The sequence below is a fragment of the Canis lupus genome, chromosome 26 (genome assembly GCF_003254725.2).
Source record: "Canis lupus dingo isolate Sandy chromosome 26, ASM325472v2, whole genome shotgun sequence".
Classification (NCBI taxonomy): domain Eukaryota; kingdom Metazoa; phylum Chordata; class Mammalia; order Carnivora; family Canidae; genus Canis; species Canis lupus.
Window position 1 is genome coordinate 3235084 of NC_064268.1, and position 22492 is coordinate 3257575.

Consider the following 22492-nt stretch of genomic DNA (forward strand, 5'->3'; position numbering starts at 1 on the left):
TTCACAATGTCCTCACAGCAGAAAAGGTAAGGGAGCCGTCTGGGGACGCTGCTGTCAGGTCATAATCCCATCCATAAGGACTCCACCCTCATGACCCACCACCTCCCAGAAGCCCCACCTCCTCATACCATTTCATTGCAGGTTAGTGTCTCAACTGAGGAAGTGGGGTATGAGAGACACAGACATCCCATCCACAACATATTCCTTCCAGTACTATAATCATTCAGTTATGATGCTTTATAGCACCTCTGTGCTATTGACTCCCAGAATCCTATCTCCAGAACCCAGTGGCTTATTCAACAACTCCACCTGGATCTCTAATTAGCATCTCAATAAGCTTGGAAATCAAATTCCTTGCATTTTTTTGCCGCTTAGGAGCCCAGAGGCTGGAAATAGAAATTAGATTCAGATACAAAAATATCAGATTTACATTTCTTGCACTCCTGAGTTCGTAGACTTGCCCTGTTCACGCAAAATAGTGCACGGTCTTGTGAAGCAGCAATGTGTTCTTACATGCAATATGCCTTCCTTATTTTGGCCCTTTCTGGAGCTACCAGCAGCATTGTGTAGAAGAGGAAACGGGGAGCTGCTGCGGCTCGCTGACCTGGTGGCTGGCCCGCGGTGGGGAGGTGGGGTGAGCCACCTACTGATGACAGCCGCAGATGGCAGATTCAACAGACTACTTTGATGATGCTGCCCTCACAAGTGGCATCCTGAGATTGTGGCCCTGGAAGTCATCCTTCATGCCTCGGGGTCTCAGGGTCATCTCTGTTCCTACTGGCAGGTGAGCAGGGAAAGGAAGGGGCTGAGAGAGGCCACTGGCCAGCGAGTCCCATAGGTATCACGTCCACATCCTCTCTATAAGCTGCACTGGCCCTGTATCTTGGCCCATGTGAGCCCACTCGGAAGGGCTGGATCGGTCCAAATCTAGGCAGGAGACAGAAGCTACAGGTGACTTGGAGGAGGCTGTGGCAAAGAAACTCTTTACAAAGGTGTGGGCAGGGCTACAGAAACCAACAGAGACAGCACAGCACGCCAGAGATACAGGGGTAGAGGGTCAAAGAGCATCTCCAAAATCCAGGTCCAGCCAGAACCACAGAATGGGAGCTGGTTTAGAATTAGGGTCTTTGCAGTTATCAGCTGAAGTGAGGTCATACCAGCTTACCGTGGGCCACGGAGGGCTGGTGTCTGCATGGGTAGAGAAGAGGATGAAGAGGCAAGCGCCTGAGGGTGATGTGGGGCACAGGCAGAGGTGGACAGATGCAGCCACACGCCAGGGAACGGCAAGGACTGTGGCCACCGGGAATGGGCAGAGGCAAGGCAGGGACTCTCCAGACCCCGGAGCCTTCAGAGGGAGCAGGGCCCTCCCCACACCCTGGTTTTGGACTTCCGGCCTCCAGAACTGTGGGGGAGCAGGATTACTTTAGCCCCACAGTGTGTGGTCATCTGTGATGGCAGCCCCGGATGCTGGTGCAGTTTGCCACCCCTGCAAGAGCCAGGCGAGGGACAGCTACTGGAACCCAGCAGGGGCGCTGCCCCTTCGGGGATACCTGCCTCCAGGAGCTAGGACCTCGCTGGAGGGCGCAGCCACTGTCAACCTCCAAGCTTGTGGGAAGGGGCCCAGAGACTGACGTCTCTCCCCTCGCCCCCTGCCCACTGGAGTCTCCCATGGCCTCAGCCCCCCAGGGGAAGTGGGGATGGCCAGGCCTGGTAAAGTGACCCCAAAGGCTGGCCTCCCAGGGCGGGAGGAGAAGATAGAGAGATCTGAAAGGATGTGTAGGAATTTCCAACACAGAGACCTTCTCTCAGCATTTTCCTATCTTCTTAGTCTAGGGTTAATGTTGAAAACTTTGTGTGAATCACAGAACCCTCTTAAACTCTAGCAAGATCCCTAGAGAAGTACAAGCTCTTCCCTGAGGCACCCCTGCAATCTCTCCCATGCATCTTCTGCACATCTTCCCTTGTGCACTGTGCCTCTGGGTGGTGGTCCTCCTGCCACGGGGCCTTTGCACTTGCCTTTTCTTCTGCCTGAAGGCTCCTCCCCTATTCATCTGTGCGATTTGTCCCTCTTGTCCTCTTGGTCATGAAGATAGTGGTTCTCCACAGGGGGCCACTGTGTCCCCTGGGGAACATCTGACAATCCTTGGAGATCTTTTTGGTTGTCACAACTAGGGGAAGAATTGTCACAGCTAGAAGATGTGCTACTACCATCTAATGGTTGAGGCCAGTGATGCTGCTTGACATCCTGCACTACATGGACAGCCCCCAACAAAGAATCAGCAGATCCTAAATGTCAGTGTGCTGAGGCTGACAGATGCTGCCTTACTCAGAGGTAAGCTTCTCAGAGGCCTTTTCTCCAACGTTCCTATTCAGATCACAACTCCCCCAGAACCCTCCCCTGCTTTATTCTTCTAGTTTATCATGTATTACCCTCACATATGCTATGAATGTTACCTATTTATTGTGGTTATTATTTGTCCTCTCTTTCTAGAACATAAACTCTGGGATGACAAAGATTTTTGACTGCTTTGTTTGGTTTTCAGTGTTTTTTCAGTGATTAAAATAGTACCTAGTGCTCAGATATGAGGCTCACCACACACTTCCTGCCGGAGGGGCCACTGAGGCCTACCAGGTCCCACAGTGCCCCCACTGTGCACAGGTGCACACACAGGAGTATGCATGCACAGAGGCACACATGTACAGGTGCATGGTACACACATGAACAGCTGCACACAAGGATGTATGCACATACAGGTGCACACACACAGAGGTGCATGCACGCACAGGTGCACACACATACAGGTGCATGCACATACATGTATATGCATGCTCAGATGCACACACATACAGGTGTATGCATGCATGGGTGCACACACATACAGGTGCCGACACAGGTGCATGCACATACAGGTGCATGCATGCACAGGTGCACACACACACAGGTGCACACACATACAGGTGCATGTAGGCACAGGTGCACACACAGGTGTATGTATGCACAGATGCACGCGAGGAGGTGGGTTTTCACTGGTGATGGTATGCTGTGTAACAGCAAACACTCACTGAGCATTTACACTGAGCCAGGAGCCACTTAGAGAGTTCACATGGATGATCTCAGTGAACTCTGGTCAGGAACACATGAGGGAGTTACTTTATCTTTTGAGTCATACCCACATTTCAAGTGAAGAATCAAAGTCACAGAGAGGTGATGTAACTTCCCCAGCATCACACAGCAGGTAGTCAGTGAGCCACACAGATAGTCAACCCCAACCCTCTGCTCCCACTGGCTCTGTGAGGATGGAGCTGTTTGGTTCTGATTCTTCCCTCTTTCCTACTGTGGGTGGTCTCTATTCTCCCCTCCTGCTGATGGTGGACCGGGCCCCATGATGAGCTTTGGCCAGGACAATGTGAACAGAAGAGACAGCTGAAAAGTCCCAGCCCAGGCTTTAGAGGTGCCACACATTTCGGGCAATCTTTGTGCACTCTGCCATGAGCGGCAGTTCCCTGAAGCAGCTGCGGCCGTTCAGCTGGCCCTGGAACGAGACCCAGGAGCCCAACCTAGCCCCACCTGCAGGGAATGGTCAACCCTAGCTGAGCCCACAGACCCCAACTGGCCTGCAAATGCATGAGCAAGAAGAAACGATCAGTGTTAAAACCACATGAACGTTGGGGCCACTGGTTATGCAGCACAGTTGCCTGGCTTATTCTGCTAAGTGCTCAGGGGCAGATGCACCAGCCTGTCACTCTCAGGAGCTTCCATGCTCCTCCCTGCCTTGTCACCACTCCTGGCATCTTATCCTTTGTCTCTCCTCCTCAGGAAACAGTGAGGCCGGGGTTGGGAGGACGAGGAGATGGCGAGTCCTGCTCCCAGGTTCAGGAAGGGGCACAGTGGTTTTGGGGAGCCTCCTTGGAGCGCTTCTCATCCTGGAGCAGTAGCGTTTGCGTGGTCACCCAGTTTTGGGTGTTCGGACCCCGTTCCTTTCTCCATGTCCTGTCTCCCATGAACCGTCTGGCCCCTCTGGCTTCTGTGCGCAGACAGCCTTCCTCCACGGCTGCCGTAGGGAGGCGCTCCATCTCAGGAAGGCCTGGTGCCCGCCGGGGGTTCCAGCATCACTGAAGGTGTCATAGTGGCTCTTCTGACATCTTAGTGGGACAAGGAAGGGAGACCAGCAGGGCCTGAGGCCAGCTGTGTTTCTGGGGTGAGGTCTGGGCACCTCCCTTCTTTGCCCTTCCTGCCTCTCACTGTGGCGGCCAAACGGGATTCCCACGTCCCACGGCCTTGGAAGTCTGTTCAGCGATTACGTGCACTTTATCCAGCTGACAGTGCAGAACGCTGCCAAGACTTGGAAGCGCCACGCGGTCTCGGCTCAGGAAACCTGTCCTCTCGGAGGTGTCTATGCTGGGCCAGGCCTGGCTGGGAGGAGGGGGGACAGGGCAGGGTTGGGAGGCCAGAAGGCCCAAGGGAGAGGCTGGGAGGGGAGGCTGGGCTGTGATGCTGACTGGGGCACTCGGGCTCAGGGAAGGGGAGGAGAGCGTCCACGTGGCCTCCAAGTGTGGCAGGGAGCACACTTGCCTGGGATGTGTGGCAGATGCCGCCCGCCCTACACTGTGTCTCCTTCGTCCACTGAACAAGGACTCCTTTCAGCCACCACTTCTGTGCCCTGCCCTGCTCCAGGCACATGTCTTAGTGCTGAGATGGGACGTGAGAGGTCGGACAGTGCTCTCCAGAGGTTCCATTTCGGGAGGACAGCCACAGATGAGAACAAGCAAGCAAGGAAGCCACCGTGGGCAGCCCACATCACGAGCAAAGTGGACGAATGACCCATGATGGGGAACGAGCACAGAGCAGACCTCTCTGGGAGGTGACGTTTGTCAGACGGAATCATCACTGGCAGGAAGGTGGCAGCCATGCGGGATCGGGGGGAGGAAGATCCCAGGAGAGAGAAACGACGAGATGAGCGAGCACTTATGAAGTGTCTGCTGTATGCCAGACTCTGCGCTGAGCGCACATGTACTTTCATCCTCACACACGCCACTGTGCAGGGGAGGACACTGCAGCACAGAGAGGCTGAACATCTTCTCCAAGGTCACACAGCTAGTGGCCCTTGGACTTGGATGGAAAGCAGTGGTCTCACTCCAGAAATGCTCCTCTCTTTTTTAAAAATGATCTTTGCCAATTTGGTGAAAACTTACCTCTGTTCTTTTGCTTTTGAATTAAAAAGAACAGTGGATATAGAGACATTTCTTGGGGTCTGTGAATGGCTCTTCCTTCTGTGACGTCTCCGAGCCACGGCGCTCACCAACAAGAAACTTATTAGACTCAATCCTCTCCTTCTCTCAGTAGGAGTCAGTGTCACATCATCATGCACAACGACTCATGTGATTTTAAGAGCAGAGCTGCATCTCGGGCCCCTCAGCACGTGCCATTCTTTACATGGAAATTTAGGAGCAACATAGTTCTTTTCTTTTTTTAAGATTTTATTTATTTATTCATGAGAGACACAGAGAGAGAGGCAGAGACACAGGCAGAGGGAGAAGCAGGCTCCAAGCAGGGAGCCCGATGGGGAACTTAATCCCAGGACTCCAGGATCACAACCTGAGCCAAAGGCAGATGCTCAACCACTGACCCACCCAGGTGCCCCAACATAGTTCTTTTTGAAGAAAAAAAAAACCCTTTGGTTTTCTCTGAAATGTTATGGAGAAATTTTTGACATCTCAAAGCTGGATGTATCTAAGACACACAACCTGATGCTTTGATACACACACACACACCATGAGACAATCCCCACGGTCCAGCTCAATAGCGCACACTGCTGCTGACATGGTTCTTGTTGCATGTGTGGACGTGTGTGTGCTGTGAAGGATGAATACAGTATCTGTTCTCCTAGCAAATGCCCAGTGCTCACGATGGTGAGCAGGGCTCCCTTTTGCCCCCTTACACGGTGCACAGTCCCAAAACAGGGCTGGGTCTGTTGTAGAAGCACAAGGGTGGTGGGTGGATGTGCGTCAGGGAAGCAGGCTGGGATGCGCCATGTAGGGACACCATGGCATCTCACAGCTGCCAGGAGAATTGGGTGAGAAATCCTGCAAATGTAGGAATTAGCCCAGTGCCCCCACACGACTGGTGGGCAGGTGGCGCCAGGCCCAGCAGATGGGGAATCTGCAGAGGGTTGGGCAGACAGGGTGACTTAACCCCAGAAGTGTGTGTACAGGGGCTTTGGTTTCTCATGCCTTGAGGAGGAGCATGGAAAGAAGCTTCCAGAGTGATAGCCTGAAACAGATCTGACCTCCCTCCAGTAGCTGTTGCCCTGGGTCAGTCCCACCCCCCAGGGGGCCATCTGCCTGACCTCCCTCCACGATGTCACTTGAGATCCTCAAGTCCTGGGATCCAGGACACAAGGCATAGACGGTCCTGTGATGATGGGACTGGGTGCCCCACTGCTTCTCTTTGACCCCCCCCCCAGCCTGGCAGAGCTACAGGGGGGCAATAGCCGCCATTGCCTGAACACAGTGCCGTCACCTGGCACTCCCACTCTGTCACCAGGAGTGAGGAGCAGAGGCTGTACGGGCCGACTTGGGCGGGGTGTCCTGAAGCCCTGGGGCCAGGCTCCCTGGCCGCGACCACATCTGACTCCCCTCTGGGAGCTCAGGCACCAGATGCAGCAGCAGGCCAGCCGGTCTGGGCCTCGAGCAAGTGTACTGTATTTATCCGACAGGTGTTTTCCTCTTCTGATTTGGGATCACTCCATTTAAGCTTTCCACACAGCAGGTGCCCATTTCCTTGCCAATTACCCGCTGGCTTCATAGCCAACTGCAGGGCCACATCCTCCTGGGAGAAGCAGGGGCACAGGCTTGCCGGAGATGAGAATTCAGACTTCATCGCCTCCTCTTGGCCTCTGGCTCCATCAAGGGAGGTCATCGCTTTGGCTAATGTCACCAGGAAAAACCAAGGAGTCCCTAGTACCAAGACAGGCCCTAGAAAATTGCCAACACACTTCACGGAATGAACCAGCACGTGATTCAATGTATGCCGCTAGGATGCGGTTACTTCACGTACCACAAGGCAGAGAGCTCTGAGAGGACCCTGTGCTCTGTTGTGTCTGCAGGACACGTCTTTGTCTCAAAGAAGCTGACGTGTGGACAGATGTGCACAGCAGACACTCTGTGGTGGTTCTGGGGGCTGGGGATGCTTGACCTTGTCATGCATGCCCTCCCTGTTATTGTTCATGAGACCTTTTTGGATGGAACCCTGCCTTTCCTGGGACACAGCTCTTTCTCCTCTAGATTGGAAACCCACAGACGCTTATGGAGTTCCCAGAATCCAGCAATCCTCAATGCACATTGTGATGCTTGCAAACCCAAACCCTGAGCACTGAGCACCCTGTAGACCAGAAGCCTCGGCACTAGGCCACTTCCATTTCCCAGATGCCCTCCAGTCAGGGACACATGAGGGCAGAGGGGAAAGGAGGAAACAGGCAAAGCTGTGTAAATGCTGTGGCCCATCTCTGCAAGGCACACCAGGACGCACCACCCTTCTATGTACATGATCCTATCAGTGTCGAGAAAGGCATAGAAGGAGGGCGGGCAGGTCAACACTGATCCCTGGAGGGCTGGGGGGGCTGGCAGGTGTGCTGTAGGCATCTGTGTATAGATTTTCCAGTTAAAAAACTGTGGTTAAAAAAAGTTTGCGTTTCGTGATCCCATTTTTTTACAAAATTATAGCTCTATATATGGATATGCATAGATGTGTCAAGAGAGATGTGTAAAAAATGATCACCAAACTGTTTTAATAAGAAACCACGTATTGTTTGATTCCATTTATATGAAATGCCCAAAAAAAGGCAAATCTATAGAGAAAGAAAGTGGATTAGTGGTTGCCCAGGGCTAGAGGTGGGGATGAGGATTAACAGTAAATGGGATGATAAGATATTCTAAAATCAGGTCATGGTAATAGTTACTCAGCTCAGTAAATTTACTAAAACATCACGGAAGTCTACATAAGTAGATAAGTTGTAATTCTAATGTTTTTAGCCACACTGTGAATACCACCCAGATTATGCCCATCGGTGCTCCACCTGCAGCCCCGTCTTACCTCATAGGGCTATCCAGGGATTCCCTGAGCCAACCAGGGTCAGAGTTAAGTCCTTCCATGTGTTGGATGGAGTCCTGGCTCTTAGGGGATTTGCAAAACGGTCATAAAGATGCCAAGGATTGGGGATGAGACTGCGGATGGGGCAGAGTGGGGGCTGGCTCTAGATCCAACCAAATGCCTTCTCCCTACTTTGGCCTTGCCAAGAAAATGAGGTGATTTGGCCACAAGAAAGTGAGGTGACTGTCCAGCAAGAAACAGAGCGCAGTTCCCTGAGAGTAGTGGCTCTAATGGCAGAAATTCTGCCCACCAGGGGATGCTTCTCTGTCTGGAGACACGTGTGGTTGTCACCACCCCGGGAGTGCCAGATCAAGCCCCACATAGGGGTTCCTGTCCAGCGGGGAGTCAGCTTCACTCCCTGCTCCTCGCCCTGCTTGTGCTCTCTCTCTCTCTGAAGTAAATAAATAAATAAAAATCTTTAAAATAAAATAAAACAATTAGTTTCACCTGTTCTTTCTTTTCTGAATGTGACCGTTGGAGAAATTTAAACCACATGCATGGCTCACGTTGCACTTCTCTTGGACAGTATGGTTCAGAACTTCATGCCCTCCCTGCTCTTTTCAGACCTCCCATAAGGCATTGTAGATTTGGGGCTGCCAGTAAATCACTCTTGGGGGAATTAGGAAAAAGCTCTCTTCCTTGAGATGTTGAGAATATGCTGGTGTTGCTGGGATCCCTTGCTGCTGCTGGACGGTTGTCATAACCTAGATGGCTTGCATGCCCCCCCGTGACTGTGGCCCTGAGTGCAGTGAGCGGTAGTGGCTGGGTGGGTCCTGTGGTTTTCAGGGAAGGATCTTTCCACCCCATTCCCCACACTCAGCAGTTTGTAAGATTCTCTTCTACTTACATGTGCTGCTTTCAACACCAGAGAAGAGTGTTGCTCTGATGCTGTGTCAGACCCATTTGAGAAAAAAAAAGCATTATCTTGTTGCTTGCTTTGGATCTTTATGTTTTCTTCTGGGTGTGTTTGCAGGATTACAAAACATATGGAGAAAGACGAAGTGGTTCATTTCTGGTTTGGAGAAACCCTCATGCTGTGTTATTCTTTTTTTTTTTTTTTTATGCTGTCTTATTCTTGAACAAGCATTGTGGGTATATTATCACAGCAAATATTGGTGGGAAAGACCACACATTAGGGTCATTCCCTCAGGAAACTTACGCTCTAGAGCAGAGATTGCTCTAGGCAACCTTTTTCTTGGAAGGATGAAATAACAAATGTGTTAGATCTGCAGGTCAGGTGGTCTCTGTCAAAACTGTGTGACCCTTGCAAGAGCCACCATAGACAATATAAAAATAGGTTTAAGCAGTCATGTTCCAATAAAGCTTTATTGACACAACAGAGTGGGCTGGATTTGACTCATGGTTCATGGTCTGTCTTATCAGTGGTTTCAATAGCTGCCCCATGGACCAGACTCACAGTGCAGATGTGTTTTTTACCCATTAAAAAAATTGTAATTGGTTGCCGATGATGAAAAACAAGTGATCTTTACATAAAATCCAAATCTGTAGTTTCTCTTGAAGAGCCAGCAATACTGAACTCACATTTACTCATGGCCACAATTAACTGTAGCTGAATACCTCTGCCCCTCTAGCCCAGGCTGCGTCTGGCTTACTCCGCCCCCACTGCAATCACCTGCTTGGTTACTGTGAAGTATTTGGGGCTTGAGCCCCAGTCCAAAGCATACCTGATGAAAACTGGGTTTGGAGTGATGCCAACATAGAAAGACTGAAATGGAAAAATTTAGTAACTCAACTGGAAGTGTGGTGTCCATAAACTGACTAAATGAACTTATTGTGAGGTGGGGGCTGAAACTCTTCAGGGAATGGGATGCCCGAGAGAAGTCCCCATCAGTTCAATCCAGATGATTAATGAGGACATTTACCTTGATGACATCCTCGTCTGTGGACTTGCACTCCACCGACTCGGAGATATCCATCACGGCACTGTTCTCCTCCACAGAGACCACCTTGATGGGCAGGACCACTGTCTTTCCCGTGAGGATGGCAGTGTTCAGAATTTCCGTGTCCTGCCAGAAGAACCAGACATGCTTGGGTCAAGGGAGCTAGTCAGTGCTCTTGAACACCCAGGGGGAAGCTCCCAAAGTGCCTGCCAGGCTGTCCTTATTTAGAACAAGACCCTGTAGCACTCACCTTGGGAGCTTGGCCATTTGGGGGGATAATTTTCCAAGAACACTGAACAATTTATTTATGATCATCTTCCTGGTTACCGACGGCAATGGTCGAAAAATACGTTTTCTCCTTTTGCAGAGACCAGGTAAAGTGATGCATCGGTTAGGTTTGGGTTGTAGGCAACAGAAACGAACTCCGGCTTGTCTGAGCAAGAAGGTGCAGCGGTGGGTTGAGAAATGTGCCTCCCCACCCAGATGCCCCTCCTCTAACCTCCAAAATGGGTGAGTCTGTTCTGTTACATATGGTCTAAGGGACTTTGCGGTTGTGAATAAATTACGGATCTTGAGGTGGGCAGATTACCCTGGGTTACCTGGGGCAGACCCAGCAGAATCATGAGAGTCTCCTAGGAGGTGATCACGAGGGTCAGAGGAAGAAGGGGTGAGGCAGGCACAGAGGCAGAGATCAGAAAGATAGGATCATAACCTGAGAGAGGTGGGGGTCCCCAGGAGCTAGCTCCCCTAGAGCCTCCAGAGGAAACCCAGCTCTGCTGCTACCTTGATTTTAGCTCCATAGGACTCATTTCTGACTTCTGATGTCCTGAGCTGTAATTTATTAAGTTGGTGTTCATCTGGTACCCGCAATAGGAAACAAACACAGGTTCTTCTCGGTTGGATCCTGTGCAACCCCAGGGTCAAAGGAAAAGCTAGAGTGGGCCTTGGAAATGCAGACCCTCAGCCAGCTTCCAAGATATTGAGAACTGGAAAGGGAGTGGGGAGAAGTGAAGAGCTTCAATCATTTCTCCTCTAGAGTCCCTCGGCAGACGACCTACCTAAGTTCTCTGGGGGGACAGTCTGGTTGGGCTCATGGGGGTAAAATGCCCATCCATTCTTTGTCTAGGGGAGGATGGCACCCCTGTGACTCACACCATTACCTAAGACAAAAGGTCACTATTGGAAGAAGAGAGATGAAGAGCTTCCCACACAGGGAACAAGAGCAACAGTGGATGCCTGTCACAGGATCAGTGAGTCAGTCAGTTTTCTCCCCTGAAGCCCAGGATCACTACCCCCGGGTGATGGACACCAGACCCCTAGGGCACTGTCTTTCATGCAAACCAAAGAGATCTTCCTCTGCTGCCCATGGGAGCCCATTCCATCACAGTTGTGGGGACTTTGGCTCACCCTGCTCATACTGGCTTCATGCAAAATGATTAGCATCCCATGTCCCGCACATGCAGTGATTTTCAAAGTGATAAAGAAAGCACTTTCTCTTTTGAGTCTGGAGGCACTACCTGCTTGCACTTTTGTCATCCTTCCCTTTATGGCCAAATGAAGATAAAAAAATAAAAAGGTCTGTGGCTTTGGGACATCTATTAGCACCTTTTACCTTTGGGCCAGTTTCTCCTAAAGTCCGTCTCCAGAAGCACTGCTCTACTTTGAAGCAGGAGTTGTAAGGAAAGAGGTTTTCTCACTTCTTTCTCCAGGGAAGCAATTGACACAGAAATGACCTTTTGCATTAAACAGGAGCACAGTTGAAAGAGTCATCCGTTATAAGTAGAGTCCCAGTCTCTCTCTGATGCTTGTACCCACCAGCCAGCAGTTAAATAACCCTCTGCTGGCTCTCTCCTGGGTCCACAGGATTCCTGGCGCCGGGGCTGCAATCTGGCGGCTCCCACACTGGCCATTACAGATGCTAAGAATACCACAGAAATTCCCCAAGTCCATTTTCAGCTTCATTACAGGTAATGTGCTCAGAGCTCAGCCTTTACATTTTCTCTCTCAGAATGGTCTTTGGCTAATGGCTTCATTAAGGCAGCAAACTCCCTTGTGGATTAATTGTGATTAGCTTCCTAATGGTCACTGCAGGTGCACACATGCCCCCACACACACACATGCACACACGCCTCCACCTAACACTTCCTATCCCTACACTGAGTTGTGTCAAGATTCAGACTGGGTGGACATGATGTACATCTCACCAGCCAACAAAAACTGCAGGAGCAGAGAATGAATAATCATGGAGATTCCACATGGGTGGAGGAGGCGTTGGGTGTCAGTGGCTCGGCCTGAGTCAAGCATCCCTATTTGAATTGTGGCCACCAGGGAGGTAGCACAGCCAGTGGGCCCGGCTGGAGAGGTGCCGGGGTGTAGGTCACCTGCTGAGTGTCTTCTGTGGGTCCCTCCAGATCCCCTCTGCCTGCACTGTGTCCCACGAGGCTGGCCAATGTGGACAGAGCTACAGTCCCCTTGCCTTCTGGCTTCTGGCCACCGTGGGACACATCATGAAACCGTGTTTCCCACACAGAGTCTATGCAGTTGGTGGGAACCGCATGACTAATTCTGGCCAGTTGGTTGTGAGCTGGACCCCATGTGTCACTCCTGGTCTAGAGCAGTTACCCATGTTCCTGTGGGGACTTTTCCTGAGGCAGAGTGACCAGAATTATTGCAGATGGTAGCTGCTCCATCAGCCTGAGGCTCTGAGTGGCTGTGAGTTAGGGGCCCCTCTATGGACCAACTCCAGGGATAGAGGCCGAGCAAGAAGTAAGAGTAGGGCACCTGGGTGGCTCAGTCGGGTAAGCATCCAACTCTTGGTTTCAGCTCAAGTTGTGATCTCAGAGTCACAGGGGCCCCATGTTGGGCTCTGTGCTCAGCAGGGAGCCTGCTGGAGAGTCTCCCTCTCCCTCTGCTCCTCCCTCCGTGCTCTCTCTCAAATAAATAAATAAATGAATATTTTTAAGGAGATAAGAATAAATGCTGGAGAACTTGGAGAACTTGGGCTGCTTGCTACTGCCACACATTCTACTTGCTCCTGACCGACGCAAAGGGAGACTGTCTGCTGAAACAGCAGGAGGAAGAGCCTATGATGGTAAGTTTAGTTTTGAACATTTTTATTTCAGGGACCTGGTTAGTGTGCCTATAATAACTTCGTGAGCATTTAGGGCACATTTTGATACTGGTTTTTGCTATGCACACCCTCCCCTGATGAACTGGATGCTTCTTTTAGCTCTCCAGTGTAGACTTTGGGATTTCTCGAGGTCAGGATCTGTGTGTGTGCTGTGACTGAATTGTACCCCCCACCCTCAATCCATATGTCAAAGCCCTAATCCTCAGTGGGACTGTATTTAAAGATAGCATGTATCTTTCAAGAGGTAATTAAGGTTCTGTGGGGTCATAAGGGTGAGCCCAATCCAACAGGACTGGTGTCCTTGTAAGAATGGCAAGTGACACCATTGATGCAGCCGTCTGCAAACCAGGGGAGGCCTTGGGAGAAAGCAGACCTACTGAATCTCAATCTTACATTTCCAGCCTCTGGAACCACAAAAATTCTGTTGATTGAGCCCCAGCCTGCAATCTTTTATTATGGTAGACCAGAAGGCTGCAAAATGGGGCAAAGACAAGTCCTTTATCATGATCTGAGAAGCAGCCTGTGCCATCATGAAGAAAGGGGGGACAGATTCTGTTGACATAAAAACAAGCGCAATGTTACAAGAGGCAGCGATATTGGTGGATCTCAGACTCTGGGGGAGACAGAGGTGGGAAAACATGTCTCAGGGTACATCTGGAGCTGTGGGACGGAGTCCTCAGGGAGGAGCCCTGGCAGTCTCCCTAAGGTGGGCCTGGCCCATTCCAGAGGTCAGGAGGTAGAAACTCTTGCTCTACCCTCTGGTCCTTGTGAGTCAGCTGTTTTCAGATTGGACTGTAGCTTCCCACTTCTCCAACGTTGTGGGATTATGGAAAGCAACAGCAAACACTGTGGATGCAGGGAGAACACAGAAACCCAGGCATGGACCAGGCACGTGGGGCAGGTTGGGCAGGAGAGGTCATTTGTCTGGCCCCAAGGACCCAGGAGAGGAATGTTTCAGGATTGAGGGGAGCTTTCCTAGAGCCAAAATGTGCGTGTGAGTATATGTGTATAGTAGGCATGTGTGCATGGTATGCATGTATGTGTGCCCATGTACACTGTGCACATGTGTGATATGTGTGTGCAGTATGCACGTGCCCATGTGTTATGTGTGTCTCTGTGCATATGTGTATGTGTGTGATATGCACGTGTGCATGTGTATGTAGTATGCATGTGCCCATGTGCCATGTGTGTGTCTCTGTGCAGTATGTGTGTGCACACCCACGTGTGGTACTGACACAGCAGACAGAGGTACACATGGCTGGCTGTCCTCCCAAATCCCTCTTCAGTCAAGGCTAACTCAGTATTTAGCTGAAGTGCAGACGATTGTACTGCTTTTGGAAATCCACCCAAGGCCCCTGGACCTGGACCCAGGGGAGCACCTCCCAGGCAGGGCCGCTGGGCAGGTGAGCTGTGTGCCACCTGGTGTCACAGAAGGGAGCCCATCCTCTGCTAGCACGGTGTCCTGTTCTGTGGCTCCCGCTGCCTCCAGAGCAGGCCCACCGGCCGGTGTCCCCGCACAATGGAGTGTCCTGTGCCACCGACTGTTTGCTCTGCCCTCCTCCTGTTTTTTCTCCCCGTGCCCCCATCCAGCACCTGCTGCTTTGCTGAAAAGATCAGTAAAGTTGGGGACTTTAAATCACGGTCATTTCAAATTTGAAGAAAGCCCAAGGCTTTGGAGAAACTGCTTTGTTGTTTGAGTTGCCCTCATAAATGTAAATTGGTTTGGCTGTTTTCTGTATTTTTTTTTTATTTTTTAAATTTATTTATTTATTTTTATTTTTTTTTCTGTATTTTTACAAATTGTATTTTTAATTTTTAAATCAAGAACCAATAGGGAATTACTTCTGGAACATTAGACTGAGGGCTGTGCACTGACCTGATGATGCTGGATGAGTGAAACCCCAAGGGCTCCCAGGAGGGAAGAGAAGGGCAGGCCGGTGTGGCCCATCCATGCCACGGGGAGTCATGACCTGCTGGCCCGGGCCACCGTGGGAGCATACCCTGGAACCATGCTGCAGAGTGCAAGGAGCCATGCAGAAGGCCTTCCAGTGCCTGGCTCCATCCACACTAAGTGTCCAGAACAGCGACCCGTGGAGACGGAGAGTTGCCATTGGCGGGGGGGGGGGGGGGGGGGGGGGGGGGGGGGCGGGGGTTTGGCACACAGCCACGGTTCCAGAGGCAGATGTCTAATCTGCAGGCTGATAGAAATGTTCCTGGACCCAGGAGTGGTGGTGGCGGGGCAACTCTGAGAACGAACTAAGAACCACTCCATCACTGCTTGAAGATGGTGGCTCAATGGCCTGTGGACCATCTCTCAGCACAAAAGAAGGAAGGACAGCAGAGCCCTGGGAAGGCCACGGTCGGGCTCCTGCCTGGTGTGGCCCAGGTGAGTTGCGGGGCCTCTGAGAAGCACCCAGTCCCCCTCGCCCTTGGGTCACACAGCCTGAAGTGGGATCTATAGCTTAGAGGCCGGATGCCTGGCTTCTCAACTAATGTTGGGGGTTCAAATCTCATGAAGAGTCTGAAGACAAGACCTGCTGAATCTAGAATGTTCCAGACAGGGTGGAAACAACCTCTTTCAAGGCAGATGTGCCTGCGAGCCATTGGGAGGCCTTGTTAATAAAAGCCACGGGTTGCATTTGGGGAGCTCTTGCTGTATGCCAGGTGTTGCTAGTGCTGCCACGTGTACCCCAACCCATGAAGCAGAGTCTCAGTGTCCTGGGTCCACAGATGGTGAAACTGAGGCCCAGAGCTGATCAAGTGGCTTGTTCAGGGTGCTCAGCACGAAGGCGGCCTGACCAGGTTTAAATGTGCAGCACCAGGACTGGAACACCCGTTCTGATGGCCTGAGAACCTGGGACGCAACCGAGAGTCCTGGCTCTGCCCCTTTCTGGCCATTATTTAAATTCTCCAAGCATCTATCTGTTCCTTGGGCTGTGAACCTGGGGAATAATCAGTGTGGTTGTGAAGATTACCCCTGATAATATGTACGTGCGCAGGTCAGGCTCGGAACAAAGCCTGCGTTGACCAGGAGGGCAGCTGGCTCGTGTGCCAGGGAGGCGTGCGGGCCAGGCAGTCGGCACACTGAGGGCCCAGGCCTCTGTGGGGCGTGCATGTGTGCGTGTGTGTGCGTGTGTACAGAGAGAAGGTAACAGCTAGCAGTGTTGAACACACAAAATCTAGAATGACAGAATGTTACCACGTCTTGTGTTCATTTCAGGTTTTTTTTCTCTTTTGTAAAAGAGAGACAACAAAGGCTCAGCACTTCGAAATCTCAAATCTCCTCCAATCCAGATTCCTGATTTCACTCCCCAGAGGCCTCTGCCATCAGGAACTCGATGCACATCTTTGCAGTTTGTGATTTTAGACTTTTATCACATTCCCACATAGGTAAAGAAACTCCAGCATTGTTCCCTCCATTTGTTTTTTACAAACATATGTTGTATACGATTTACACCAGCAGGTCATATTGCGCTTCCATCCGTCTGCTTACTTCTTTTTTCACTCGCCGTTACGTCTCTCTGATCTGTCCGCATCCACCTGGCTGAAGCACAGATCTACACTGAGACCACATCAATCCGCTGATCTAATTCCATCTGTCTCAAAGAGCAGCTAGGTGTCCATCATATGGCTTGTCCATGTTTTACTCTTCTGTTCACCCTCTGATGGAAGTTCAGGGGGTTTCAGACTCTGCCATTACAAAGACCTCTCTCTCTCCTTCTGTGCATGCACTTGAGGCTCTCCAGCACCTCCTCGTCCCCATGGAATCGCTGGGCCGGGTAGACACATGCTTCCTCTTTGATTCTACCATATTGCTGCACACGGTCATGCTCTCAACTACATTCTGAGCAACAGTACGGGAGAGTGCCTTTTCCTGAAATTCTTGCCAACACTTGGGTGATTACGCATCAACCTGGCCAGGTGGCAGCCCCCAGTTACTCCATCAGACACAAATCTAGGTGCTAGATTCTAGGTGTGGGTAATTTGGCAGATGTGATTCATGTTCATTATCATTTGACTTTCAGGAAAACAGATTATTTTAGATAACCTGGGTGGGCCTGGTTCAATCAGTTGAAGGCTTTTAGATGCGAAGCTGAGACTTCCCAAGGAAGTAAGAAATTCTACCTGAGGACTGCCACTTCAGTTTTTTCCTGAGAGACAGCCTGTGGACCTGGAGATCTCCCTCTCTCTAAATAGGAAGATCTATATATCATGCACAGCGTGTATATGGTTCTTTCCTTCTAGAAAATGGGTCAGTGGTGGGTGAGCATGGGTGTGATAGACTGGTGGCCCATCTTGCCTTGGACTCCAGAGAAGCCACTGGATGGGGACACGAGACTATTTCTTGTTTACGTCCACACCGTTCGCTAGCTTCCAGTAACTCAAATCCAGGCTTCCTCCTTTGCTTGTGGCCAGAGACACAGTTCACTCCTGTGAAGGGTGTAAGAGGAACCAGCTGCCCTGAAATCTGTGTGTCCCCTCACACCGGCTTTGAGGGAGAAACCATGGAGGTGAATCCACACCCTTCACGGATACAGATAGAGCCCAGGATGTCCTGTGGGGTCTCCTCTGATTGTGGACTGGGACTTTAACATCTTCCCCGAAGAAGGTGGTGCAGAGTGAACTCCACTAATGGAAGTCTACAATTTACTGATTCATCATCAGTGCCAGGGTAGAGATGGCAACCATGTGCTGTGTCTTAGAATTGAGTCTTAAAAATTTGATTAATTTAAATACCTGCAGGAAGGGAAGGTGTCTGCGACAACCTTGCCTATACCTTTCACCGTATGTTAGACATGTGTAAACCGATTAACAAGAACCAGGGGCCAGGTCCTCCCGCAATCTGCTCTTACATAGACTCAAGAGCCAAGAATGGTTTTGGAATTTGTCAGGGCTTTAAGAATATGTAACAGATACCGTATGTGTCCTTTCAAAGCCTAAAATGTCACTCTGGAGCCCCTTCCAGAAAAAACTATGCATGTCCCTGGAAAGAGGGTCACTCCCCTAAATTGATGGAGTTCTCATCCTGTGGGGGCCGCTCCCATTCCCCTCCTGCTCCTCTGGGCGCCAAGTCCTTCTGCTTTGCTGGACCGGTGCATCCACATCCTTGTGGACATGAACGCCTGTCACTACCCTGATGGATTTTCTCTGCCACAGTTGTAACCAGCTCTGCTGCACTGTGTCCTGGCTGGACTTTGATAGCTGTCCCACCACTTGCAGGACACCTGCACCCTTTGCCAGACCTGGTAGGTATGTCCTGTGATCATCTGCATTGCATACAGGAGTCCTGGATGCTCTGGACCCACGAAAAGCACTGGACACTCTAAAGCAGAAGGACTCTCACGGAACAGGAAGGGATGTACAAATTGCAGCTAATCTTATAAGTGATTCATATTTTACAGTAGTGATTATTTTTGTGGAATTTGTTTCCCCGTACGCAGTTTTAGCTCCAGGAGGGGGGGTGTGGATACCCAAATAATATGAAGCTCCTACAGCTCCTTGCAGACTGCAGTGTGGGAGACGACATTACAAAACGACCTGCTCCCAGAGAAAGATACAGAAGCAGGAAAGTCAATTTTTTCCTCCAAGTTGGCCAAAGCACTGTCAGCCGGAAGAACATGCCACAGGGCTCGCAGCAGGGCCCTCGTGACGGCAGATCCTCACGACAAGATGGGGCCCTGGCTCAGGTGGCAGGTTCTGGGGAGATGGAAGGTCTGGGTTTGGAAATCAAGAAGAGAGTCCATTTGCCAGCATTCAGGGGGCTGAGACCCTCCTTGCTTCAGTGAACACAAATCAAAGCACCCAGCTTGTTGTTTGCACACTTGCTGTTGTGCGTTCCAGGTCCTGCCCTCTCTGTGCTTTGTCTTCCTCATCTGTGAAATGGAATAATCCCACTTTCCTCTGAGAACCTGAGGAGAAGTTATGCAACCCCTGCGGGCTCAGAGCTCTGCACAAAGGTGGCCACTCCATGAACACTAGCTCCGTCCAGGAAACAACGCCCAAGAGCCATGACTCTGGATTTCAGCGTCCTATGTCAGCAGATCAGCCCTGAGCTCTCAGCTTTAGGACGGTGCGCATGCAGCCCTAACAACTGGGAACTAAATTAGCGTTGCTTGCAAGTCAATGGAGGATCCGCTTAATTAAACTTTCAATTCGATCAGGACATAACGTCAGCAGGACCCCCAGGAGCGGTGGGAATGGGCCTTGCTTGCAGGCTTCAGACCCCTGACACTGAACCCCATGATGTGAGAAAGGGGAGCCTGCTGGCACTGAGGACTCAATGGATTTGGGGTCTGGACCCGACCTCCCAAGGGGTGATGAAGCTCCCCCTTCCTGAAGGAAAGAAAGACAACTTCCCCCCATTCTTGCCTGCCTTATGGTCGTGAGGTCTGTCTGGCAGGATAATATTTTGAGAGATTGGAATAGTTGAGACACGTGGGCAGGCAAAACAGCCTCCACAAATTCCCAAGACAGCAGAGGGTTCACGAGTACTGAAAAAGCGTCTTGGCCCAAATCAGGAGGGCAAGGGGGCTCCCCCTTCCCCACCCATCTGGAGCAGAAAGTCCCCTCCCCTGGCCTTTGGACCGAGGGAGAGGGAGCATGCACCCAGTTCCTGGATGGCCCTTCCTCTGGGAAGAAGCAAGAGAAGCGGCTGTCTGGTGTCTCTATGCAGCAACATAAAAAAAAGCTTCTGAATCCCAGAAGCAACCTGAGAAAGGCAAGGGCTAGAAAAATAAATCGATTTGGTTTGGAAGAAATACAAATGAGTGACATTGTAGCACTCAGTCTCCATTATCTTCCTCCTCTTTAGTAAAGGAGCTACAGTGTTTGGGGACTGGGGTGGGAGGGGAGAGGACCCCGCTGACACACTACACTGCTCAACCTCCCTTGCAGCGAGGTGCGACCCTGGGATCTAGTCTCAGCAGGGAGCTTCTCGAGGGTGCTGCCCAGACCAGCAGCCGCAGCATCACCCGGGAACTTTAGAAATGCAGACTCTTGGGCCACACCCCGCACATACTTAAGTCAGAAACTCTGGAGGTGGAGCCCATTGGCCTGTGTTTTATCCATCTCTCCAGGTGATCCTGATGCTGCTCAAAGCTTGAGGAGAGTTCTAGTCCAAATGTAAGTGGAAATATTATGTGGCACTTTAGGACATCTGCTTGATGGAAGCTAGACTCTTTTTGTTGTTGTTGTTTTTCCTTTTCCCAGTTACCTAGAATACAGATACAGGAATGTGAGCAGCCAGCTTGGACCATGAGACAAACCTGGAAGTGAAAAACACTCACCGAGTGTGGTGGGGTAGAGAGATAAGAGAAGCCTAAATCTCCCATAACTAAGGAGTAGCCCTAGACTTATGTATGTGAGATAAAATTTCCTTATGTTTTAGTTATTGGTTTTGAGACTTTTCTGTTAAACTTGGCCAAACCTGAGTCACTTGCATGTAGCACCCTTCCATGAGAAGGCCAGTTCCCAGGGTCATCCATGTGGCAGCGCATGTTAGCACCACACTTCTTTTCATGCCAGTAGCCTCCCTCTGCCTGTTGGATGGAACACATTTTGTGCACCCATTTGCCAGCCAACGGACATCTGGGTGGTGATCTGACCCCTCTGGGTGCTGCTGGGTGACACTAAAGCACAAGTTCTTTTTTTTTTTTTTTTAAAGATTTTATTTATTTATTTATTCACGAGGGATACAAAGAGAGGCAGAGACACAGACAGAGGGAGAAGCAGGCTCCATGCAAGGAGCCCGATGAGGGACTCGGTCCCAGGACCCTGGGATCACGCCCTGAGCCAAAGGCAGACGCCCAACCACTGAGCCACCCAGGCGTCCCTGAAGCAACAGTTCTATGGGGGACAAATGTTTGCATTTGCATCTGGCAGTAAGGGTGCAAAGCTCTTCCTAGGACCAGGTGACCGCCCACACGCTTCCCTGGGATCAAGAGTTTTAACTCCTCTGTGCTGAGGGAGTGAGCCTGACCCGGAGGACTTGTGCATCCCCTTCCTTCTAGAACCGTTTCCTGGATATTGGGCAGCCCACTTCTCTGGCATCTGGGCAGAGGAAGATTATTTTGGGGGGTCATTTCATAAAGACACCACAACGGTAGGCTTGGCTGTGCCCTGGGGCCAAGGGTGGTGGGTGCCCATCCCGGGGCACCCCGTCCTCTGCACTGATGGGCACGCAGGCGGCAGCTCCCTATTTCTTCCGTGAATGCAGTTTCTTGTGACTCAGAACGCCGTGTCCCAAGCCCAAACGTTCCTAGACGGTGTGTCATTAATTACAGTGTCCGCCTCGGGCTGCCTTTCCAGCTGCATCTCTAACGAGCGACCCCTCCTCGCTGACCCTTGGTCGGCACAGGCGTTCTTTGTTGGAGCCTGCGTCCCTTCCGAGTTTGGAAGCACGGATCAATGGGGTGTTGTGAGGCTCCCTCGTCTCACTTCCCATCTCAGGGGAACAGGAAAGGGTCCTTGTATGTGATGTGCGCAGGCTGCTCCTGGCACAGACCCCACCCCATGGCCAACAAGGGCCCCCTTTGATGTGTGGGTAGGAAGGCACTGACTTCAAGCATTAGCTAACTTATGCGGCTGGGCCTATTTCAAGATAGCCTCGCCTCCGTACAGCACGCAGGGGGAGCCCCTCAAACCTGAATGAGATCATGTCCCTGCTCTGCTCAGACCTCCTCCCGCTGCCCATCTTCTTCAGAGTGAAAGCCGGAGTCCCTGGGACCTGTGGGGACCTTGGGGCCTCCCTGCCTTCGTCTTCTCCCTCCCTCCCATCCACATGCCTTCCAGCCACCATGGCCTCTGCTGTGCCTTGAGTGTGACCACGTCCCTGCATGCACTGTCCCTTCTGCCTGGAATGCTCTTTCCCCAGACACCCGCATGGCTCCCTCCTCGTCCTGCCAGGGTCTTCATTCAAATGCAGCCTCCCCGCCTCCACACCCTGCGGGGCTCCCCAGTGCTGTGATCAGAAGGGAGTCTGCCTCCCTGAATCGGCCTCCACGGGCCCAGCTGTGTGGGATTTCATCGTGGAAACAGCTGTGCCAAGCGCATCAGTTACTGACGTTAACAGGACTCGTTCCCGAGCTACTGTCGCCCTGCGTCCCTGCCAGCAGTCACCCCGGGAGAACCAGACTCATGACAGTACACCATTTAACAGATCAATCCTCAAACAGTAGCTGAACAAATTTCCCTCCCTCCCTGAGGATGCATGCTAACAGCTCTGCGGGCTGCCAGTAACAGACCAGTAATTCTGGGTTCTGCTGCTGCAGGGAAGCCCACCTCCCACCTCATTTACTCCTGATTCACTGGCGG

At 51.3% G+C, this 22492-nt stretch overlaps 1 protein-coding gene and 2 long non-coding RNA genes across 4 annotated transcripts in view; 2 read left to right on the plus strand and 1 right to left on the minus strand.

The window, feature by feature from the left end:
• TMEM132C (transmembrane protein 132C) overlaps positions 1-22492 on the minus strand; it is a 298484-nt gene that overhangs the window by 14286 nt on the left and 261706 nt on the right. Inside the window, exon 5 of the mRNA XM_025473591.3 lies at positions 10033-10176. Coding sequence (XP_025329376.1) covers positions 10033-10176 — 144 coding nt within the window. The remainder of the gene's footprint in view (positions 1-10032; positions 10177-22492) is intronic.
• On the plus strand, positions 272-20641 carry LOC112676421 (uncharacterized). 2 transcript variants are annotated; one of them, XR_004809516.2, is made up of 7 exons: positions 272-784; positions 2173-2332; positions 10418-10560; positions 11177-11300; positions 11914-12017; positions 13014-13141; positions 16401-20641. It is a non-coding gene; the product is annotated as an uncharacterized LOC112676421 (long non-coding RNA). The 2 variants fall into 2 exon arrangements; XR_003146508.3 differs by lacking the exon at positions 16401-20641 and adding an exon at positions 15006-15291 and having other exon boundaries at positions 273-784.
• On the plus strand, positions 2370-5241 carry LOC112676422 (uncharacterized). Its single transcript, XR_003146509.3, has 2 exons — positions 2370-4390; positions 4676-5241. It is a non-coding gene; the product is annotated as an uncharacterized LOC112676422 (long non-coding RNA).